At 41.4% G+C, this 23,104-nt stretch overlaps 1 protein-coding gene across 6 annotated transcripts in view; it reads left to right on the top strand.

Annotated features, from left to right (window-relative positions):
• The window catches only part of TAOK1 (TAO kinase 1), a 122,662-nt gene that overhangs the window by 63,883 nt on the left and 35,675 nt on the right, over positions 1-23,104 (top strand). For all 6 annotated transcript variants that reach the window (XM_056559022.1, XM_056559020.1, XM_056559019.1 and 3 more), the window contains exons 4-7: positions 12,298-12,369; positions 13,096-13,197; positions 16,506-16,551; positions 21,801-21,897. In XM_056559022.1, the coding sequence (XP_056414997.1) occupies positions 12,298-12,369; positions 13,096-13,197; positions 16,506-16,551; positions 21,801-21,897 (317 nt within the window). The remainder of the gene's footprint in view (positions 1-12,297; positions 12,370-13,095; positions 13,198-16,505; positions 16,552-21,800; positions 21,898-23,104) is intronic.

Raw genomic sequence — 23,104 nt, 5'->3', positions numbered from 1 at the left:
ACTTAAAGGGAACCTGCCATCAGATTTTACCATATATAACTCGTGGCAATGCGTTATATATATGTTAAAATTTTCTTCTTTACCATGCCCAGGAGACATTCCTGCTGACACTTATGGTAAAGATATGAAATGTGTCCTCTGCCGGCCCGTAAGCAATCCCCATGGTATCCATCCTCTTCTAGTCCTGTCTGCCGGGGCTGTAAACCCCCCCCCCCCCCCCCCCCCTCCCCGGTATGGTTGGCAGCCTTGGCATGGCCCACGTCTTTGCTCTTTCCCCAGCCTGCCTAATAAAATTATAAAAGCTTCAACTTATTTTCGTCCACTCCCTTGTAGTCTCCGATATCAGAATACCTCATATCAGGCTGGTCTGCTTCACAGAGCCTTCCAGTCTCGAGGATGTGATGTCACAGAGCCACTCAATCACTGGAGTCTCACATTGGCCAGTGATTGGTGAGTCTCACGGTTCGTTTTCTCAGCTGTAGTCGCTATGCCCTGCAGCTTCAGGAAATTAATGTCACTGTCCACGGACAGAGTGCCCTGATACCAGAGCTCCGAGAAAGCTAAATGCAGGAGTTATTGTTTAAGTAGGCAGCCTGGGCATATTCTTGATAAAACAATTTTTGCGAATCAACCCCTTTTATAAGTCAAATTTGTCTGTCCCTTTTTAACACCTCATCTAACTTATTACGTTTAAGGGGTACTTTGGTGGGAAACTTTATTTATTTTTTTCCCACAGAGGAAGTTGTATAGTTGTTTTCTGTCTCACCACAGTGCTCTCTGCTGACACCTCTGTCCATATCAGGAATTGTCCAGAGCAGGGTAGGTTTTGTTATGGGGATTTGCTCCTTATCTGGACAGTTCCTGACATGGACAGAGGTGTCATCAGAGAGCACTGTGGTCAGACAGAAAATACCTATACCATTTCCTCTGGAGCTTACAGCAGCTGATAATTACTGGAAGGATTAAGATTTTTAAATAGAAGGAATTTCCAAATCTGTTTAACTTTCTGGCACCTTTTGTATTTTAAAACCATTCTTTTCTACTACCCTTTATTTTGGGGGGTGCTAGGTGAGGGGATATGGCACATTCGGGAGCTGGGCCCATGCCATACCCAGTGGTTGTCTGCAGCAGATACCAGCCGGTAATGGCCCACTCTGGAGATCACTCTTCTGTATTTTAGTATTTTTAAACTGTGTTGGGCCATGTGCAGAATTGTCCGATTAAATGTTCTCATTCCTGAACCTGATAATCAACAGCGTAAACGCAAAAAATTCCAATGGCCAAAATTACTGATTTTTGATCACATCACAGAAAAACATTTAATAAAAAGTGATCGAAGTAAGAAAAAAAGTACAATTTGGCTTGTATAAAATAAGCCCTAATGCATCTGTCTGTGGAAAAAGAAAGAGTAATGGGTCTTAGAATGCGAGACGGAAGAAAACATGAGCAAAAATCTAAATTTGAGTCAGAAAGGGGTTAAACTAAAGTGGCGACTGTGACACAAGCGATCCTAAGTAATACATATGATTGGGCAGCCAGAGAGCAATTGTTCTGCAAACCCATAGAATGTTTGTCATATAAGAAACATTTTGGCTGCTCACTAGTACAGCCTGGACAGGCAGTGACTCATTCCTTGTTGCTTTGTTCAGGGTGAATAATGGTCCAACATGACATGGGTGGGAGTGGCTGTAATTCAGTGTATACTTACTGCTGCCATTGCTGCAAGAATTCATCCTACGTAGACTGTGTATCACAAGACTACCTGCTTCTTTACATTACTGAAAGTTCAGTTTTGTTTTTTAAAATCCCAAACTTGACAAAACATTCCCACCTTTCATTTTTTTCCATATCCTGGCCTGACCGGAGGTAAGATCAATGTCATAGATCCTTATGATGCTGTAAATTTGGGTTGGAATTTGCAGCCATAATGCATACACATAAATTTACTGATATACCACTTATGTGCAGGAGAAACTTATTCAAAATTATCATCTGATAAGTTGTAAACATATAAGAATGGAATTAATGTGAATTCTTGCAAGGTCAGTGGTCTCAAACCTGTGGGAAAATATGCATCCCAGCTGCTGGACCATGCTGGGAGTTGTACTTATACCATAGCAGGAGAGCTTAAAGGACAACTGCAGCGGTATGACACTTATCCCCTATCCACAGGATAGGGGATAAGTGTTTGATTGCGGGAGTCCGACTGCTGGGGCGCCGCCATTAGCGCTCATCGTGAGCGCTAAGGTGCGTAGCGTCGACCTAGAGGTCGACGGTGACACCCCGTCTCCTCCCCGTCCCCATACAGTTCAATGGGGGAGGCGGGGAGGCACGAACGCTGCCTCCTTGCGTCTCCCATAGAGATTTATGGCGGAGGCGTGCCGGCTGCAATGTCATGCTGCGGCCAGCACGCCCCCTGCACGGGACAGCCGCAGCCCCATACAGGAGATCACAGGGGGTCCCAGCGGTCGGACCCCCCCGCGATCAAACACTTATCCCCTATCCTGTGGATAGGGGGCATAAGTGTTAATCACGCTGCAGTTGTCCTTTTAAGTTTGAAACACTGCTCCATACGGTTGAATGTTTTCAATGTCTGTGCTGTTACTTGAAATCTGATGGTCTAAGCAAAAGGCCTCCGGTTTGAATGACCATTTGCTTAGAATACTGACGAACTTCCAGTAACAGAAGGCTCTGAGTGGTGTCAAAGGGAATTGAGCTCTCTGTAAAGCCTTTTCTTTCTTGAATCCATGGTGGACCAAGATAAGAGAAGATCATATTGACTTGATTGTGCCTCATGTTTAGACAATACAGTCCCTTCGTAACACCAAGTCTGTCTTCTGAAAACCCCAGCGATCAGCTGATCTCACTGGGGGAAGTTGTAGCAGGCTAAACAGATATAGTAGTATTGTATAGCATTGGGCTAGGGCTACATGACATTCTTGGTCATGGTACTCCTGGACCCAGATCTAATACAGAAGTTGTGTTGTGCTCCCTGCATTGCAGCAAAAAAAGTGAATGTGGTCATACCGTAGCATGTAAGTTAACAGGACCAGACATACATCATAAAATCCATCTAGGGGGGAATTTTTATTCGTGGTCGTGGCAACTTGCAGGTCTCAACGCAATCTCCTTTGTGATGTGGATGGGAGCCACTCTTCGACTGCCCAGCTTGTAGATCCTGCAGATGTTGGCAGGACTGGCTGACCATCTTATAGTATATCAGAACGTCAGTGATGGCGAACCTTTTTGTGCTTGAGTGCCCAAACCGTAATGCACGCCAACTTTTTTTCTCCTCAAAGTGCCAGCACAGCAACTAAATCAGAATACTCCGGTTTAAGTAAAGAAAAATCTAAGGTAGGCAGTATGTTCCCTTACATTAGGGTGTTAGTCCCCCCACATTAGGGTGGCAGTCCCCCCCCCCCCCCCTCACACACACACACACACACACAAGGTTGCAATTGCAGATTTGCACTGTTGTATACAGAATTGTTACACTAAATAGTTGTTTGTACTGTCCCTGTAAATGTTCAAAAGGCAATTACTAATTCTGTGTGTGTGGCAAAAAAGTATTTAGTCAGCCACCAATTGTGCAAGTTCTCCCACTTACAAAGTAATTTTCATCATAAGTATGCCTCGACTATGAGACATAATGAGAAAAAAAATCCATAAATATCACATTGTCTGATTTATAAGGAATTTATTAGCAAATTATAGTGGAAAATAAGTATTTCGTAAATAACAAAAGTTCATCTCAATACTTTGTTATATACCGTATTTATCGGGGTATACCACGCACCGGCCTATAACACGCACCCTCATTTTACCAAGGATATTTGGGTAAAAAAAGTTTTTCACCCAAATATCCATGGTAAAATGAGGGTGCGTGTGTGCGCGTGTATACCCTGATACACCCCCAGGAAAGGCAGGGGGAGAGAGGCCGTCAGGGGGACAGAACGGGCAGCGGCGCCGATAGCCAGGGGGAGAAAAGGGCTGGCAGCAGGGCTCTAGACCCCAGGAAAGGCAGGGGGAGAGAAGCGGGCAGCGACGGCCTCTCTCCTCCTGCCTTTCCTGGGGGTGTATCGGGGTATAACAGGCACATAGACTTTAGGCTAAAAATTTTAGCATAAAAAGTGTGTGTTATATGCTGATAGATATGGTACCCTTTGTTGGCAATGACAGAGGTCAAACGTTTTCTGTAAGTCTTCACAAGGTTTTCACACACTGTTGCTGGTATTTTGGCCCATTCCTCCATGCATATCTCCTCTAGAGCAGTGATGTTTTGGGGATGTTGCTGGGCAACAAAAAAAACCTCCAAAGGTTTTCTATGGGGTTGAAATTTGGAGACTGCCTAGGCCACTCCGGAACCTTGAGATGCTTCTTACTATGCCACTGCTTCGTTACCCGGGTGGTGGGTTTGGGAAATTGTCATGCTGAAAGACCCAGCCACATTTCATCTTCAATGCCCTTGCTGTTGGAAGGAGGTTTTCACTCAAAATCTCACGAAACATGGCCCCATTCATTATTTCCTTTACACTGATCAGTCATCCTGTCCCTTAGCAGAAAAACAGCCCCAAAGCATGATGTTTCCACCCCCATGCTTCACAGTAGGTATGGTGTTCATTGGATGCAACTCGGCATCCTTTCTCCAAACATGATGAGCTGAGTTTTTACCAAAACGTTCTACTTTGATTTCATATGACATTCTCCCAATGCTCTTGTGGATCATCCAAATACTTTCTAGCAAACTTCAGACGGGCCTGGACATGTACTGGCTTAAGCAGGGGACACGTCAGGCACTGCCTGATTTGAGTCCCTGGCAGCATAGTGTGTTACTGATGGTAGCCTTTGTTACTTTGGTCCCATTCACTAGAACCCCCCCAAAAAAGGCGGCAGACAATGTGATTTTATGGTTTTTGTTTTCTCATCAGGTCTCTCATAGTTAAGGTATACCTATGAAGAGAATTACAGGCCTCTCTCATCTTTTTAAGTGGGAGAACTTGAACAATTGGTGACTAACTAAATACTTTTTTGCCCCCACTGTGTGTGTATGTATATACAGAGCAGAGTAAGATAAAGAACAGCACAGTGAATGTGTCACCAAGATATTTTTTTCGTACTGATAGAGCCAGATACTGAAACACGTTTTTTCCCTAATGATTTTTTCTGAATATATATGTATGTGTATATAGATACAAATCAAAAAATGTTGCAGTATCTTGTAATACCTTTTTTTATTGGACGTAGAGACAAGCTTTCGGGATTCCTCCCTTTATCAAGTCCAAAGCAAATCTAAGCTCACAAGCAGAGGACACAGGTTACATCTCACAAATATCTAGGGGTTAAGACAATAGATGTGGAGAATTCACACTAGGGTGGGCCATAAATTGTCCTGCTATAGGAACATAGACTAAATAGATAAGGATGAGAAAAGGGGGGAGCAGGGGAGAGACTGGTATTTAACCTGTTCAGGATGAGGGGCGTATGTATACGCCCTGCATCCCGAGTCCTTAAGGACATAGGGCGTATGCATACGCCCGTGGGAATTCCGGTCCCCGCTGCTAGCCGGTTGGGGACCTGACCGGGATGCCTGCTGGAATCATTCAGCAGGCATCCCGGCACATTGCAGAGGGGGGTCCTGAGAACCCCCCCCCCCCATGTCGGCGATTGCAGAAAATCGCATGTCAATTCAGACATGCGATTTTCTGCTATTCCGGGCTGATCCGGTCTCTGGTGACCCGATCACCCGGAAAATAGGGATGGAGTTGTCAGTAACAGCCCTGATCATCCTGAGGGATAGGAGCGAGGTCGCAGTGCTGCGATCTCCTCCTATCCCCTGCCATTAGTCAGAACTGTCGGGCAGAACGGAGCGGGGGGGGGGGGGGGGGAGAAGGAAACCGGTACCTTACCTGAAGATGGCGTGGGGACCGAAGATCATCGTGGAGACTGCAGAGATCCCGTTTCAGGTAGGGAAACGACGGTGGGTGAGATGCGGGAAATTAAAGTGAAAGTAAAGCTATCCTTACTGTGGCAACCACTAGGAAGGCCGAACTGCAACTCCCAGCATGCCCAGACAGCCAAAAGCTGTCTGGCCATGCTGGGAGTTGTAGTTTTGCAACATCTGGAGGGTCACAGTTTGGAGACCACTGTTACAGTGGTGCCCAAACGGTAGCCCTCCAGATGTTGCCAAACTACAACTCTCAGCATATCTAGACTGCCCAGGCATGCTGGGAGTTGTAGTTCTGTTACATCTGTCCCTTTAGATGTAGCAATTTTCATGACCTTTTTGAAAATTGCTGCTCTACTTTGAAGCTCCCAAATTTTTTCAAAATGTCAAAATATGTCCATTTTATGATGCCAACATAAAGTGGACATATTGTATTTGTGAAGAAAAATAAAATGTATTTGGAATATCCATTTTCCTTACAAGCAGAGAGGTTCAAAGTTTTTCATGAAATTTTCATGAAATTTTGGGATTTTTCACAAAAAAGGATGCAAGTAATGCCGAAAATTTACCACCAACATAAAGTAGAATATGTCACGAAAAAACTATCTCAGACTCAGAATATTCGTAAAAGCGTTTGAGTTATTAATGCGTAAAGTGATGGTGGTCAGAATTGCGAAAAAAGACTCAGTCCTTAAGGTGAAAAGGGCTGCGTCCTTAAAGGGTAGCTCCCACCATCACTTTTTTTCTTTTTTCTGTCCCTGCCTATTACCATCTATCCCTAACCCCCTCCCTGCCTTTAATTTTTTTTTTTTTTTTATATATATATTAAAAATGCCTTTTTGTCTGCCTGGTAGTGTGCTCACTACCAGGCAGACTTCCCCAGCAGGCACCACGTCACTGATGCCTGCTGGGGCCGACACTTCCGCCCGTAGTTCACCTATACAGGGCACCTCCAGCTGTTTCTCCACTGCAACTCCCAGCTTGCCCTGACATCTAATAGCTGTCAGGGCATGCTTGGAGTTGTAGTGGGGAAACTGGAGGCACCCTGTATAGGTGAACACCGGATCTGTGATGGCCGCACATACTGCTCCCCGCCGCGCAGCCCGCAACCCCCCCCCCCGTCGCGCCGCTCAACTCACTCTCACTCAGTTCACCCATTCAGACTACCCCCTCCCCGCCATGCAGCCTGCAACCTCCCGACCCCGCCGCTCCGCTCAACACACTCTCCCTCCCCACTCCCCTTAGTTCACCTATTCAGTGTCCCTCCAGCTGTTTCCCCACTACAACTCCCAGCTTGCCCTGACATCTATTGGCTGTCAGGGCATGCTGGGAGTTGTAGTGGGGAAACTGGAGGCATACTGTAAAGGTGAACACACAATCACTTTTTTAAATTAAAGTATATTAGAGATATGTTGTAGTACAACATATCAATTTTTTTTATTTCATGACAGTGCCCATTTAAGGGGTTAAGCAGGACATAGTAAGATGCAAAAGAGTACAGTACAATACAGGTTATAAGAAATTTTGATAATGAGATAAGAAGCTCAAATCCACATTGAGTATCATTTTGGCTTTAAATGTCTTTCTCTCGTGTGTTTTTGAAGTTCCCCCTCAGTATCTTGATTGTAAGGTCATGTATGGAGGGGCCTGTTTGGGTAAAATGGTGTCCAACTGGGGTGCAGTAGTCATTTTCTTTAATGCGGTTGATGGAATGTCTGTGTAGATTCATCCTTTCGTTGAGTTTCCGGCGTGTTTCACCAATGTAGCATCCCGTATCGCACTTGGTGCATTGTATCATGTAGACCACATTTGGGGATGTGCAGGAGTATAGTCCCCTAATGTTATATGTCGTCTTGTTGTGGGTGGCTTCCATCTTGGTCCATCCTTATCTATTTAGTCTATGTTCCTATAGCAGGACAATTTATAGCCCATCTTGGTGTTGATTCTCCACATCTATTGTCTTAACCCCTGCATATCTGTGAGATGTAACCTGTGTCTTCTGCTTGTGAGCTTAGATTTGCTTTGGACTTTATAAAGGGAGGAATCCCGAAAGCTTCTCTCAGGGGTGTGGAAATTTTATAAAAAACTACTTGTCCACGGGACTAAAATGGAGCAAAATCTACTTGTCCCTCATGATGATCCACTTGTCCGGCCAATTTTCGCTTTTACGCTCTCGTTTTTTCCTCCTCGCCCTATAATAGCCATAACTACCTACTATAATGACACCTTTTAATTTTTCAATAACACATTCTCTGAACCAAAAAAATATATAAATATATATTAAGGGAAGTGAAATTGAAATAGTAAAAGATAATTTAGCAGATTTAGTGTTTTTCTTTTCTGCGCCATTTACCTTGTGGTTGAGGTAACATGTTATATGGTTGAGGTAATAGTTTTATACTTTAGGCGCCTGATTACAGCAATATCAGATTTGTATCGTTTACGTCATGTTTTACTAATTCTGGACTTTTTCTAATTTTTTTTATTGCCATTTTTTAACCCCTGTAGCTTTATTTTTTTTTCCGCATACCAGGCTGTATGAGGGCTCATTTTTTGCGCCATAATCTGTTTTTTGTATCGGTACCATTTTGGTATTCATCTGACTTTTTAATCGCTTTTTTACTTTTTTTTATGGGATATTATAAAAATTTCAAATCTGTGGTTTGGTATTTTTTTTTTACATTTACCGTACGGGATACATAATGTTATATTTTAATAGGTTGTACAATTACGTACGAAGCGATAACGAATAGGTTTATTTTTATTATGTTTACATGTTTTTATATAGGTAAAGGGGGTGATTTGAACTTTTAACATGGAAGGGGTTAATGCAGCGGTCTTCAAACTGTGGCCCTCCAGATGTTGCAAAACTACAACTCCCAGCATGCCCGGACAGCCAACGGCTGTCCTGGCATGCTGGGAATTGTAGTTTTGCAACATCTGGAGGGCCACAGTTTGAAGACCACTGAGTTAATATGTGTCTTTCAAACTTTTATTAAAACTTTTATTTATTATGATTTTTTTTTTAACACTTTATTACACTTATATGAGGAATCATTCGATTCCTCAGACAGATGAATAGATTCTATTGAACTCTATTAATCTGTGAGCTCTGTGATCCATTGATAGAGCCTGGTCCAGCCAGGATCTATCAATGACAGAGCTGGGACTAGAGGAGGCAGAGGTAAGTCCTCCGGCTACCTCCATAGTGGATCACCCCCCTGCGATCGCGCTGCGGGGGGGGCGATCCACCCCACTAGCCCAGCAGGGAGCGTTCACATGTCCCTTTAGACGCCGCTGTCAGCTTTGACAGCGGTGATCTAAAGGGTTAATAGCCAGCTGCGGCGATCGCTGCATGCTGGCTATTAGCGGCGGCCCCCGGCTACTGAGAACAGTCGGGGGCTGCAGAGTATGGAGCGGGCAGGAATCCCGAGCCCGCTCCATACTCCCCTGTGAGCACCGCATACAGTCTCCCCGTGCAGACGTGCGGAGAGCGAAGGCAGAGGACGCAGGTCTGCACGGGGAGAAATAAGCCACGCCCCCTCATCTCCCCCCGCACGTCTGCAGAGCAGGGGAGAGAATACATACACAGCTTCTCATCTCCCCTGCTCTGCTACACAGGCTGCAGAGTATGGAGCGGGCAGGAGTCGGGTGCCCGCTCCATACAGACTGCAGATCGCCGCGGCACTTGTCAGGTCCGGCCCTGCTTGCCCGAAGCCGGGCTAAGGGCCGGACAAATTCACCTGCCCGGCGCCCAAAACTGCTAGTCCGGGGCGTCGGGCGATAGAAATTCCACATCCCTGTTCTCTACAAAATGCGGTTAGTCCAATAAAAAAGTTATTACAAGATACTGAAAGATTATCGGCCGATAATCACGATTTTGGACGTAATCGGCAATTACCTGTGAAGAGGTCATTATATAGGGAGGGAAATGCTGATCTATGAGCTTCAGCTATTGTAAATGTGGTATTTCCAGTATCTCTTTACTGGTGTAATTTGTATTACTGTAATAAAGTAATGAGACTGGCTTGAAAATGATCTATGTCTCAATTTACAGCAGAATTTAAATATTATTTTATAATACAGATAGTAAAATGGGCAATTAGCAAAAACTCACTTGATGACACATTCCCTTTAAGGCCACTTTCACACTATAAAAATGTATCAGTTTTAAAGATCCGTTTGATGTTCCGTTATGTAAAACCCTTAAAATCGGCCTTTAAACGGCAGTTACAAAATCCCATTATAGTCTATGGGATATTTACATTATCCGTTTTAACCTGTTATAGCCCGTTATTAATAACGGACGCTATTTTGTGACTGAAGAAAGTAACGGGAGAAATAGGGCTAAATAGAGTCCGTTATTAATAACGAGTTAAAACACATAATGTAAAAATCCCATAGACTATAATGGGATTTTGTTAAGGGGGCGTTTAACGGACAATTTTCAGGGTTTTCATAACGGAACATGAAACAAATGAATTTTATAGTGTGAAAGGGGCCTAAGTGCAAAGACACTGTGAAGCTACAGTCAAGGTAGCATTTTCAGGTTTTAAGAAAAAAATAGCATTCCTTAAGAACCCTTTTGTTTGGCAGATTTCTTGCCACCAATACGATATAATAAAGCGTTCACTGTTTTGGTTAGAATTCTTGAGTTTGTTTTGACTTTTATAAAAGATATTCTCTCCTAGCGACATAATATTTTCGGCCTGTGTAGTGACCGTTCTTTCCTGCCTTTTCTGGCCACTGTCTTTATGATCCTGTAAATCTCCACATTATAGAGTAAAAAATAAACAATGATTATGACAAATGTTTGAATTTTGCTTTAGGTGCTGTGGCCCCCTCTAGTGGAGATTTGCCTGAATTATTGTCATTTACTGCCATATGATACAACAAATGTAACGGTGTCCTTTAGCATTCAGTCGGTTTTTTTCATTTTAGTTTGATGGCTTAATTTGATGAAAATCTGGAAATATGCAAGGGAGGTAATGGTGCTTCCAATAGTCAGATGCTGAAACGCGTGACAACTGCTTTTAGTGAGGTGTCTATTGCATTTCCAGAACCCTTGCTGTCTGTAGAATCTTTAAAGGGGGAGATCTATCAAAACCTGTCCAGAGGAAAAGTTGCTTAAAGAAGCTATCTAGTTGCTATGGGCAACTGGACAAGTTTGCCTCTGCACAGGTTTTGATAAATCTCCCCCAAAGATAGTATCTATGAGCAAAATATTTGTAGTAATCCCATCGTGTATTACTAATGTAGCAACAGGATTAGAGGGGCTTTCTGTGGTCCGACATGAAAGTAAGTGCTGATGCTTTTTCCTTGTTTGTTAGGTATTTTTTGTGGTAAACGTGCCTTGTATTTCAGCTTGTCTTAGTTGCTTGACTGGGACTTGACTACACAAAGCTGCAGTACCAGTTACAGCCACATCAGTATGTATGGTGCATGGCTCTAAACATTGAAAAGGCCTCATTATTTGCTGGAGTGCCGTGGCCCCTACAATCAGCTGATCAGATGGGCTGCCAGGAGTCAGACCCACACTGATTGAATATTGATCTATGCTTAGGATAATCCATCAATATCAAAAGTTTTTAAATCCCATAAACAGTCACGCGGCATCCATAATGTATTGGACTGCACTGTTTCCACATAGTTATAATAAATATTTGTTTAAGGTAAATGTTAGTGATGGTGGCCTTACTCCTTTTCACCATACACATATGGTCAACATGACTGAACATTCATGTCTTCTTAATGAGGAAAGGAGGGGTAAGCCACTGCCAGACAGAACAGAGAGGTTGGGCAGTTGAAATGCATATCCAGATGGATGTTGAGGGAGAATTGCGTGGGCCCCATACATTTTAGACAATCGGCAGGTCATGCTGAAGTCTGTGGGTTTGGACAACTTAACTTCCCTTAAAGGGATATTCCAAGTTAGAACAGTTATCTGCAATCCACAGGATAGGCTATGTTTGAGATCAACAGGGGTCTGACCCTATGGTTTCAAGATAGAGAATGGGACCTCAAGCGTTTCTTAATGGTCTGTGGAGCTGCCGGAGGTAGCGGAGCACTGTACACCTTTAATTACAGATGGACTGATGTTGTCTTTACCTGCAAAATAAAATGGTGTAAACACAAGTCTTTACATTCTACTTGATTTTGTACCATAGCGAGTCTAGGACAGTGGCCATAAAAATTACTGTGACTTGCTTATAATAAACGCCAAACTTTTAATTGTTCAGTGATTTTCACAACATGGGGGGTTATGAAATGCCTTATATTACCTTCAATGGGTTTTTATATTGTATTGTCTGTGTCACTTGCTGCTTCACATGTTTGTTTTCTTTTTTTCCTAGGCACATGATGTGCGCACCAATGAAGTGGTGGCCATCAAGAAAATGTCCTATAGCGGAAAGCAGTCAAATGAGGTAGGTAGCATCAACCTACCGGTATCGATAGCTGCTATTGAGTAGGATTAATTCTCCTTCAGTAAATACTTTGTGTTTTTTTTTTTTTTTTTTTTATAAATGACACTCAGCAGACCCCCATTGATTGTTGAAATGAATAGGAAGAAGATCTTAGCTGGGCACTTAATCTCCCTGCTGTCTCTTCACTAAAGACCACTGGGTCCATACTCTATAATCTGTCTATCTCCTGTTTTGTACATTTGTACACATACATTTTGTAATTCTTGGAGAATAAGTTATTGGGCTAAGGTTTGGCAAAATCTGACAAGGATCAAATGATTGGAGTGTTACCTTGTAATTTTACCTGCCGATCCCTCGGTCACCTCTCATACTAGGTGACATCTTTTTCTCTTTTCATAAGCTCTGTTCTGACCGTTTTATCTGATTAAATAAATCCTTGCTGACCTATAACCAGTGATGAATACTTGAATATTCTTTGTCTGTAATATCTTATTATTACATCAGTGTTTAGTCACAGAGGTCACCTTTAGTTAAAGAAAGCCCACAGATCTTTTTTTTTTCTATATATATAAATATATATATATATATATATATATATATATATATATATATATATATATAATATAAATATATAGATTTTTTTTTATATATAATAGCTTTAGGTCTTTTTACGGCTTATTCCTTATACCAAAGCAAACATAATATTTTTATATCCCTGTTCAACAGAAATGGCAGGATATCATCAAAGAAGTGAAATTCCTTCAAAGGATACAACATCCGAACAGTATAGAATACAAAGGTTGCTATCTGAGGGAGCACACAGCATGGGTAAGAAGCCTTTCATCCAAATGTACCATGCTTTAAATGACATGTTCTAAATGTTTCTATTCATGGATGTATTCAGACTTTTTTATAATACAGGGAAACTCTGGCCATATATTTCTGGAAACTGTTCGTTATTAATAATGTAAAAACGGTCCAAAAGCTTTGTCATGGTTTCCCAACTGGTGGACCTAAAGCCTTTGGCTGTTGGGGCGTGCTGGAAGTTGTCGTTTTGCAACAGCGTGAGGTACACTGGTTGGAAAATACACACAGTATGTTTATTTGGCCATCTAGGTGCAGCAACAAAAAAAAAGGTTAGTAACCATGATGCTGCACGTCACGCAAAGTGGTGATTAGTCATCAGTGTTCCCCTTATCTCTCTCTGTGTCAGTGGTTACTGTTCCCTCAAACTCATATCTTGCATAAATATTCAGCCTGAGGTCCATTAAATGGGTACTTTTTAAATTTTTTATTTTATTTACAGATTTGTAAATTACTTTTATTTCAAATCTTAATCTTTCCAGTACTTATCAGCTGCTGTATGCTCCAGAGGAAGTTGTATGGTTATTTTCTGTCTGACCAGTGCTCTCTGCTGACACCTCTATCCATGTCAGGAACTGTCCGGAGTAGGAGCAAATCCCTGTAGCAAACCTTATCCTGCTCTGTACAGTTCCTGACATGACAGAGGTGTCAGCAGAGAGCACTGTGGTCAGACAGAAAAGAATTATTAAACTTCCTGTGAAGCATACAGCAGCTGTTAAATACTGGACAGATTAAGATTTTTTAACCCGTTTAGGACAGAGGGTGTACCTGTACACCCTGGTCCTTTTGCCGGTGTCAACAACAAAAAAGTTAATAAATATGAATAAGCCCCTCCCCTAATAAAAATGTAAATTACCCCCATTTCCCGTTTTTTAAATAAAATAATATAATTAAAAATAAACAAACACATGTGGTATTGCCACATGTAAGTGTTCGAACTAGGGATGCACCGAAATTTCAGCCGTTGAAAATTATCGGCCAAATATGCCCTTTTCGGCTGATGGAATCCCGGGATGAAAATTTTGTTGGACGTGGCCTAACCCCTAAATGACACTGGGCGTACAGGTACACCCTGCGCTCCAGAGACTTAGCGCACCAGGACGTACCTGTATGCCCCGAGTCCAGCTGCAGCTATGACACGAGTGCTGGAGCTGCGCTCACATTATAGACCGCGGGTCCTGGGTTGCTTTCAGCAGCCAGGGACCCGCTGGTAATGCCAGAAATGAGCAATCCCGCTGATGTCTGGCATTAACCCCTCAGATGCAGTGATCATTATTGATCACGGCATCTGTGGCGGTTCCGGTGGCTGATCTAGAAACAATATACAGTATATTATATTGTATTAAAACAAATGTTTATTGATGTAATTGTCTATGGCAACTGCCTGCAGGGCCCTTGCAGTAGTGTCAATAGATACAAAAAAATATAAAATGATTAATATAGAATATAAAAAATAAAGATTATTAAAAATTATTATGCCGGACACCTAGTCACTCCTTGGAATGGCGAGTCGTCAGCGCCGGTGAGCCAGGGGAGGGAGAGATCTGTTTGTCGGCGTGGTGATGCGAAGTACAATGCGCATCAGGATGTCTACTTGCCTGTGTGGTGTTATGTAGCTTCATGCGCTATGCGCACCAGGAGATCTGTTTGCCGATGTAGTGATCTGAAGTTTTGTGCGCTGTGCGCACCAGGAAGGTCGGCTTGTCTCTGTAGTATAGTTTGTGCACTGTGCGCATCGGGAGGTTATAGGATGCTGCAAATACCTATAGATTGCTATGGGGTATAAAGGCTAGACGCGTTTACAGACCGGCTGGATCTCTTTTTCAATAGCACTGCTGGTTTTCGGCCAAGTACAGCCAAAATTTTTGGTTTCGGGCCAAAATTTCCCGTTCGGTGCATCCCTAGTCCGAAATATAAAAATATAAGGTTAGTTAAACCGCGTGGGCTATGGCATCCAAAATTTAGCATTTTGGTCACTTCGTATACCTTAAAACTTTTTTATTAAAAGCGATCAAAAAGTCCCCTCAAAATTAAATGGTACTGATAAAAACTACAGATCATAGTGCAAAAAAATGCTCTCATATTGCCCGTATGTGGAAAAACAAAAAAGCTATATGGATCAGAAGAGGACATTTTAAAGCATACTCATTTTAATGCATTTAGTTATAATTAGCAAAATAAAATAAAACCTACATAAATTGATATTCTTGTAACTGTATGGACCTACAGAATAAAGATAAGGTGTCATTTTTACCAAAAAGTGCGCTGCGTTTTTTTTTTTTTTTGCTGCAGATTGTTATAATAGAAGTGATGTCATTAAAAAGTACAATTGGTGATGCTAACAAGCAGCCCTTATATGGGTCTGTAGGTGCAAAATTGAAAGTGCTATGAAGGGGAGGAGGAAAAAACGAAAATGCAAAAATGAATATTGGCTGGGTCCTGAAGGGTTTATTCACACAGCAGAATTTCCGCATGTGGAATTCTGCACAGATTCTGCTTGCGGATTCTGCCTCAAATACTCGCGGAAACACTTGCAGAACACAAAGCAGCCTTTTGGAGACTGCAGTGTCCATGCGGTCCGAGCGCCAACTGATTTAGTCGGTGCTGGCTGCACTCGCAATCTCCGGGCGGAAATTTTCTGCCCAAAGATTCCGTAGTGTGAACCTAGACTAACACTTCTGAATTTCTGCATGTGGATTCCTCACCAGCCAGAAATCACCTAAATGAATGTGGAAGTGGAATTGGTGTGGATGTATGGGAATTCTGCCGTGTGAATATACCCTTAAGGGTTAAATAGAAGTAATTTATAATTCTGTTAACATTTTTGCCACCAGTTAATAAAAATAAAAAAAATTCACAGGAGTACCCCTTTAAAGGACTTCAGGGCTGTTTGAACATATTCAGTGTTGTTAACACAAAATTTTGTATGCCCGAACAATTGGAGTAACAGTTATTTTACCATAAAAATTAACTATAAATCAGCAAGCTCCAAGATATAGTAAATACCACATATTCAGTATCATTATGACCGGAACAACCTGTATAGCATCACTTATGCTTGTTAGTGAATAGTGAAAAAAATACAGTAGGTTGCAGAGAGAGGAAAATAAATACAGCATGTGGATATCTTTTTGTATTGTGCCTTTTCCCCTACACACCTGAACAATTTTGTGCGCCTGACATTCAGAACCTGAGCCAGTATGTCTGTGCAGTAGATTAAATGTACTTGGTACAATTTATCTGTATATTAATGGTTTGTTTTCTCTCTCCAGTTGGTTATGGAATATTGTTTAGGATCTGCATCAGACTTATTAGAAGGTAATCATGTTCTTGGTTTGAATATAGTGGTTGTAAACTTTTTTTTAATATATAAAAAAAAAAAAAAAAAATTCTTTGTAAAATTACTGATAATTGCCAGATACAGAAATATTTTAATTCAATTGTTTAAATGTGTCTCTATTTTCTGGTGTCCAGGTTTTTTTTCCAGCCTTTTCCAATTACGAGCGTTTATCTTTTTAAAGAAAAAAAAAAAAAAAAAACTTTGACTTGCCTCCGCCTCTGTTAATGTGCTGATTCCTTGTTCTGCCTGCTGTAAGCGCTCCGGTGTTACAGACTGCTGAACACTGGCACCCCAACCAAAGACATCCGGAGGCAGAACGGGGGACCAGTGTGGAAACAGTGGCAGAGGTAAGTTAAACGTTTTTATATAAAAACATTTTTAACCCCTTCCCGCTATAAGACATATGCATAAGTCCAATCATCCAGCAGGTTTGCGCAATTGGACGTATGCATACGCCATAGTGGTTGCTATGGCAGCAGGAGGTCAGATTATGACCTCCTGTATGCCTGCTACAGAGGCTGGATCGCACAGGTTGTAGTGTCTGCAGCTCATCTGGTTATACTGTGCTGCAGTGCAAATGTATTGCATCATAGAATAACCTGTAAAAAAAATTTAAAATAAAGTATGAAGTGTAAAAATTATAATAAAAAAATGACCCTATTATCACCAAAACAGATCAAAAACACAAATCATATACATAATAGGTATTGCCACGTCCGTAATGACGTGTACTATAAAACTATAATGTAAGTTATCCCACACGGTGATGTGAAATAGCAGAATAAAAAAGATGAAAAGGAAGCACGTAGCACAAAAATTATACTAAGTACCGCTCATTCCGCAAAAAATAAGCCCTTACTCAATTGCGTAGGACGAAAAATAAAGTCACGGCTGTTGGAAAATGAATGGCAGAAAAAAAAAATTTTCTCAGAAAAGGAATAAGAACATAGAAAGCTATATAAAATGGGTATCACCATAATCGTACTGACCCACACAATAAATATACCGCACAGTGTACACCATAAATTTTTTTTATAAAAAATGCCAGAAATTTTCCAGTTTCTCACAAAAAATGCTTCATGTGTCAACAAAAATGCACAACTTATATAAAGTACAATATGTCACGAAAAAACTATCTCTGAATCGCTCCGCTCAGAAAAAGCGTTCTAAAGTTATTACCATTTAAAGAGATATATGTCAAATAAAAAAATAAAAAAGCCTGGTCATAGAGGTAAAAAATGGGTCGGTCCTTAAGGGGTTAAACATTAGAGTCCACTTATCACTTTGACACATTGGGGAGGGGTGATAACTGTGAAACATGGTGAGAGATGAGAGGACACTAATGACTGATCATATAAGATCTATAATGTCACATTGCATAGTGACATCATGGCACCTATTTTCCTGGCTCCTAGAGTTCCAACAAATTTTTCTAGCCCTATTTTAAGATATAGATAGTAAAAATTTAAAATGAGAAAAAACATAACCAAAAATTATTTTTAAAAAAATTGAACATCAAGAAATCATTTTCTGTTGACAGAATCTCTTTAAAGAGTACCTGTCGCCAAAGTAAACTTCGAAAGAAGTACCTCTCATAATTTTATAATCCTCCCAGTTCACTGCCCCCATCATGATAAACCACCCCCTGCCTTTTTATTTATTTATTTATTTATTAGTTTTCTACCTTGATATTGCTCTGTATTTTCTGCTCAGTCTGTCAGATTTACAGACTGGGAAGGGGTGGTCCCCAGCAGGCGTGACATCTGAAGCCATACAGGGGAGAACTTCCTCCCTCACTCTGCTACACACATCCCAGGGAAGTTCTTTGTGAGATGAGCTATAATTGGTTAAGGCTGCACCATCCCCCCCCCTGCAGCACTCCAGACTGCATTTCCTGATTCTGGTCTTCTGCCAGGCCAGCAGGAGTCCAAAGTCTGTGCAGGAAAGAGGGAGAAACTGTGCTCTGGACAAGTAGGGAGACACCTAGTACGTACCTATAACTCATTATATGGCAGCGAAAATAATGTTGTATAAATGTTATATTAATATTTAAAACCCCAATAAAAATCACATTAAGGGGAGACACCTAGTGGCAGTTTTTTTTAAACAGAAAACATAGAAAACGTCTTTTTTTATTTTTTTAAACAAAGTACATTAGAAAGATTTTCTATTTACCATAAGTGCAATAGCAAAATTTAGTTTTAATGATAGTGCTCATTTATTATATTGTTCCTTTTCTATTTACTTTGCTGTTAAAATTCTCCACCTTTTATATGTTTTTAATGTGATTGAAAAAATGACCACTAGGTGGCTCAGTTCTGTTCCCTGTGCAAGTCAAACAGTTAGTTTGGTCTCCTCCCGGCCTGGCAGGAGACCAAATTGGGAGTGCATGCGGGGCATGGCGAGGCACAGCTCTTGCAGGCTTCAGTGATGTTGTGCCTGCTGGAGAACGCCCACTTTCTCCTGCTGGGAGCTCACACAATGTGAGCAAGGGAAAAGGTATGATACAGAATTTTTTAATGCTCTGAAGGAGGAGGGGGGTTGTTAGGAGTAGTTAGGGAATATAATCTTAGTTAGTTTAGAAAATACGATTTGATGACAGGTGCTCTTTAAGTGTAAGTTTTCTTGTGCTGTATTTTGCTGCATATTTTCTGCAGCTGATTTTCCTACCCATTGAAGTTAAAGGGGAACTCCACTGGAACACTTTTTTTTTTTTTGTAAACTGGTGCCAGAAAGTTAAACAGATTTTTAAATTATTTCTATTAAAAAAAATCTTAATCCTTCCAGTATTTATCAGCTGCTGTTATGGTCCACAGGAAGTTCTTTACTTTCTGAATTTCCTTTCTGCCTGACCACAGTGCTCTCTGCTGACACCTCTGTCCATTTTAGGAACTGTCCAGAGCAGGATAGGTTTTCTATGTGGATTTACTCCTACTCTGAACAGTTCCTGAGGGTGCATTCACACGCTAGTAACTAGCAACGGGTTTCCCGCTGCAGGAAACCTGCTGCGAGTTACGCTACCATTCATTTGAATGGGTCCGCGGACAGTCTGCAAATCTGACACTATTGCGTCTGTGGACCCATTTAAATCAATGGTAGCGTAACTCGCAGCGGGCAACCTGAACGCACCCTGACGTTGCAAAGAGGTGTCAGCAGAGAGCACTGTGGTCAGACAAAGGAAATTCAAAAAACAAAAGAACTTCCTGTTGAGCATACAGCAGCTAAGTACTGGAAGGATTAAGATTTTTTAATAGAAGTAATTTACAAATCTGTTTACTTTCTGGCACCAGTTTATTTAAAAAAATACTTTTCCTTTTAATGATAAATAGAACGTTTTACAAAAATCTTTTATCTTAAGAACCAGGACAGCCTTGCTTAGCCTACCGTTAAAACATGTTTTTTAATGTCATCTAATATATTGGTAATATCATTGGCTTTTCTGAGAATCCAGTGCTTTAGATGTAACTGTAAAAGATATCTGAATAAAATGATAAAAGGTAACTTTGGTGCAATGGAAGATTTCAAAGAACAGCTTTAAAGGAATCTATCAGAGAATAGCTCACCTAGAAGATGCCCTTTATAAAGTAAATGAGCAGGAGCTGTTGCAGAAGTTTGACATGTTCAAAATTGCTTGCTGAATTCTAAATGTGAACAGTAAGTAATGGATTCTGCACATGCCAGTGTACAGACAGTAAAATCTTCAAGGCTTTATTATGACATATTTAAAGGGGTATTCCATATCAACTGGCTCCGGAAAGTTAAACAGATTTGTAAATTACTACTATTAAAAAATCTTAATCTTTCCAATAGTTATTAGCTTCTGAAGTTGAGTTTCTGTTTTCTGTCTAACTGCTTTCTGATGACTCGCGTCCCGGGAGCTGTCCAGCTCCTATGGGGATATTCTCCCATCATGCAAGGGATATTCTCCCATCATGCACAGCTCCCGGGACGTGACATCATCATTGAGCAGTTAGACAGAAAACTTCAGAAGGTAATAACTGTTGGAAGGATGAAGATTTTTTAATAGAAGTAATTTACAAATCTGTTAAACTTTCCGGAGCCAGTTGATGTATAAAAATAAGTTTTTGCCTCGAATACCCCTTTAAGATGATATATTTCAGCTTGGGAGCAGTTTAGTGAACATACAAGGGGGACAACGGTAGCAATTTGCGTGATCCATGCCCTTTATAAGAAAGGATCCAGGTAGTATCCGGCTCACTCCCTCTTCTGCTGTCAGTGTATTCTAAGTATAACACTACCCTGTTAGACTCAGAGGTGCTACATGACCACACCTGCAGCTACTACTTGCATGGCTCTGACCACTTGGCTCCTTTTAACCAATCATGCTTATAGACCCAATCATTAGAATGCAGTGTGCTTGTTTGGATGGTAGTTTTTGGTCTTTGTTGAGCATGTACATTGGCTCCCATTTTCTATAGAAGCTCATTAATTTCATCTAGCTAATGTTTATCTACACTCCTTAAAATGGAATGCGTTGCCTGGATTTTTTTTTCCTGACTAGAGCCAGATGCTGAAACCCACACACACACACACATATATACTGTGTGTGTGTGTGTGTGTGTGTGTATGTGTATGTATATATATATATATATATATATATATATATATATATATATATATATATATATATATATATATATGTATGTGTATATATATATATATATATATATATATATATATATATAGTGTGTATATATGTGTGTATATATGTGTGTATATATATATATATAAAAATTTATTAATTATATTACACTCTCTTTCTATTTTATTTATTTATGTACATTATGGGGGCTGCTATTTTGCCTGAGCTTTTTTAACAGCATTTAGTGATATGCTTTACAGCAAGACACGTGGACAGTAAACCAAAATTGTCCTATTTTGGAGGTCATTCTACAGGAAAGGGAGAGATGCTGATCTCTGCTGTGGTTAGAGGTGGATCCAGCCTCTATTGGTGGCATTACTGGGAAATGATCTGTACACATCAAGAAGTATCAGCTTAATTTTGGTCCTAGTGGCCAGAATGGAAACTGCAAGATTTCAGGTTAATTATAAAACTTAGGAAAATGGAAAATATGTTGTCATAAAAAATTCTTTAACTATGGTAAACTTAAAAACCCGACTTAAACAGTAGGTAATTTTCTGATGACACGATCACTTTAGTGTGTTTTTTTTGTTTGGCTGACATAATTTTCTTTTTGTATTCCAGTTCACAAAAAGCCATTGCAAGAAAATGAAATTGCAGCAATTACACACGGGGCACTGCAGGGATTAGGTTATTTGCATTCTCATAATTTAATCCATAGGTAAGTCCAAACTTTTATAGTAACAATGCAAGAATTTTTTTTTTTTAAATCTTTCCTTAACCCCTTCCAGCAAATGGACGTTTATGAACATCCATTTTTCCTGTCACTTAAGGCAAATGGACATTCATAAACGTCCAATACATTTTCTATCACCATGTCCGTTGGCATGGTGATAGAAACATCATCGCAGCTGTTCTGAGCAGCTGACCGATGACACTATGCAGCTGGGGACCAAACAGAATAGTCCCCTGCTGCTGATCGTTGTCAAAAGTCAGTAAGTGACTGACACATGACAAGGACTTGCGGGGTTCTGAGCTGATCGGGTCTCTGGTGACCCGATCATCCTGAGGGATAGGAGCGAGGTGGCAGCTGCCACCTCGCTCCTATCCCTTGCCATTGGTCGTTAGGACTAGCCGACCAATAGCAGGAGGGGGTGTGGGAAGTTAAAGTTGAAATCCCCGCTCTGCCCGCCCCTGGATGTCGGGGCAGAGCGGGGGGAAGATGGTGACAGGTGTCGGGACCGGCGATCGCAGCGGGACCGGCTGAGGCAGCAGTAAAGATCAGCGGTAAGTGATCTTCACTGCTGCCTTCCAGGAGTTGCCAAACTAGAACTCCCAGCAAGCCCAGACAGCCAAAGGCTGTCTAGGCATGCTGGGAATTGTAGTTTTGCAACATCTGAAGGGCCACAGTTTGGAGACCACTGTGCAGTGGTGTCCAAACTGCAGCCCTTCCAGATGTTGCAAAACAACTCCCAGCATGCCCAGACAGTCCGGGCATGCTGGGAGTTGTAGGTCTGTATCATCTGGTCCTTCAGATGTTGCAGAAATACAACTCCCAGCATGCCTGGACAGTCTGGGCATTCTGGGAGTTGTAGTTTTGCAACATCTGGAGGGCTACAGTTTGGACACCACTGCACAGTGGTCTCCAAACTTTGGCCCTCCAGATGTTGCAAAACTACAACTTCCAACATGTCCTTCGGCTGTCTGGGCATGCTGGGAGTTGTAGTTTTGCGACAACTGGAGGCACACTGCTTGGTAAACACTGAGTTAAATAACAAACTCTGTGTTTTGCAACCAGTGTGCCTCCAGCTGTTGCATAACTACAACCCCAGCATGCTCGGACAGCCAAAGGGCATGCACAAGGGTACATTCACACAGGGGGGGGGGTTTACAGCAAGTTTCTTGCAGCAAATTTTCAGCTGCGGCTC

This window comes from Hyla sarda, chromosome 2 (assembly GCF_029499605.1).
Source record: "Hyla sarda isolate aHylSar1 chromosome 2, aHylSar1.hap1, whole genome shotgun sequence".
Classification (NCBI taxonomy): Eukaryota; Metazoa; Chordata; class Amphibia; order Anura; family Hylidae; genus Hyla; species Hyla sarda.
This window is presented reverse-complemented; position numbering and strand designations above follow the sequence as displayed.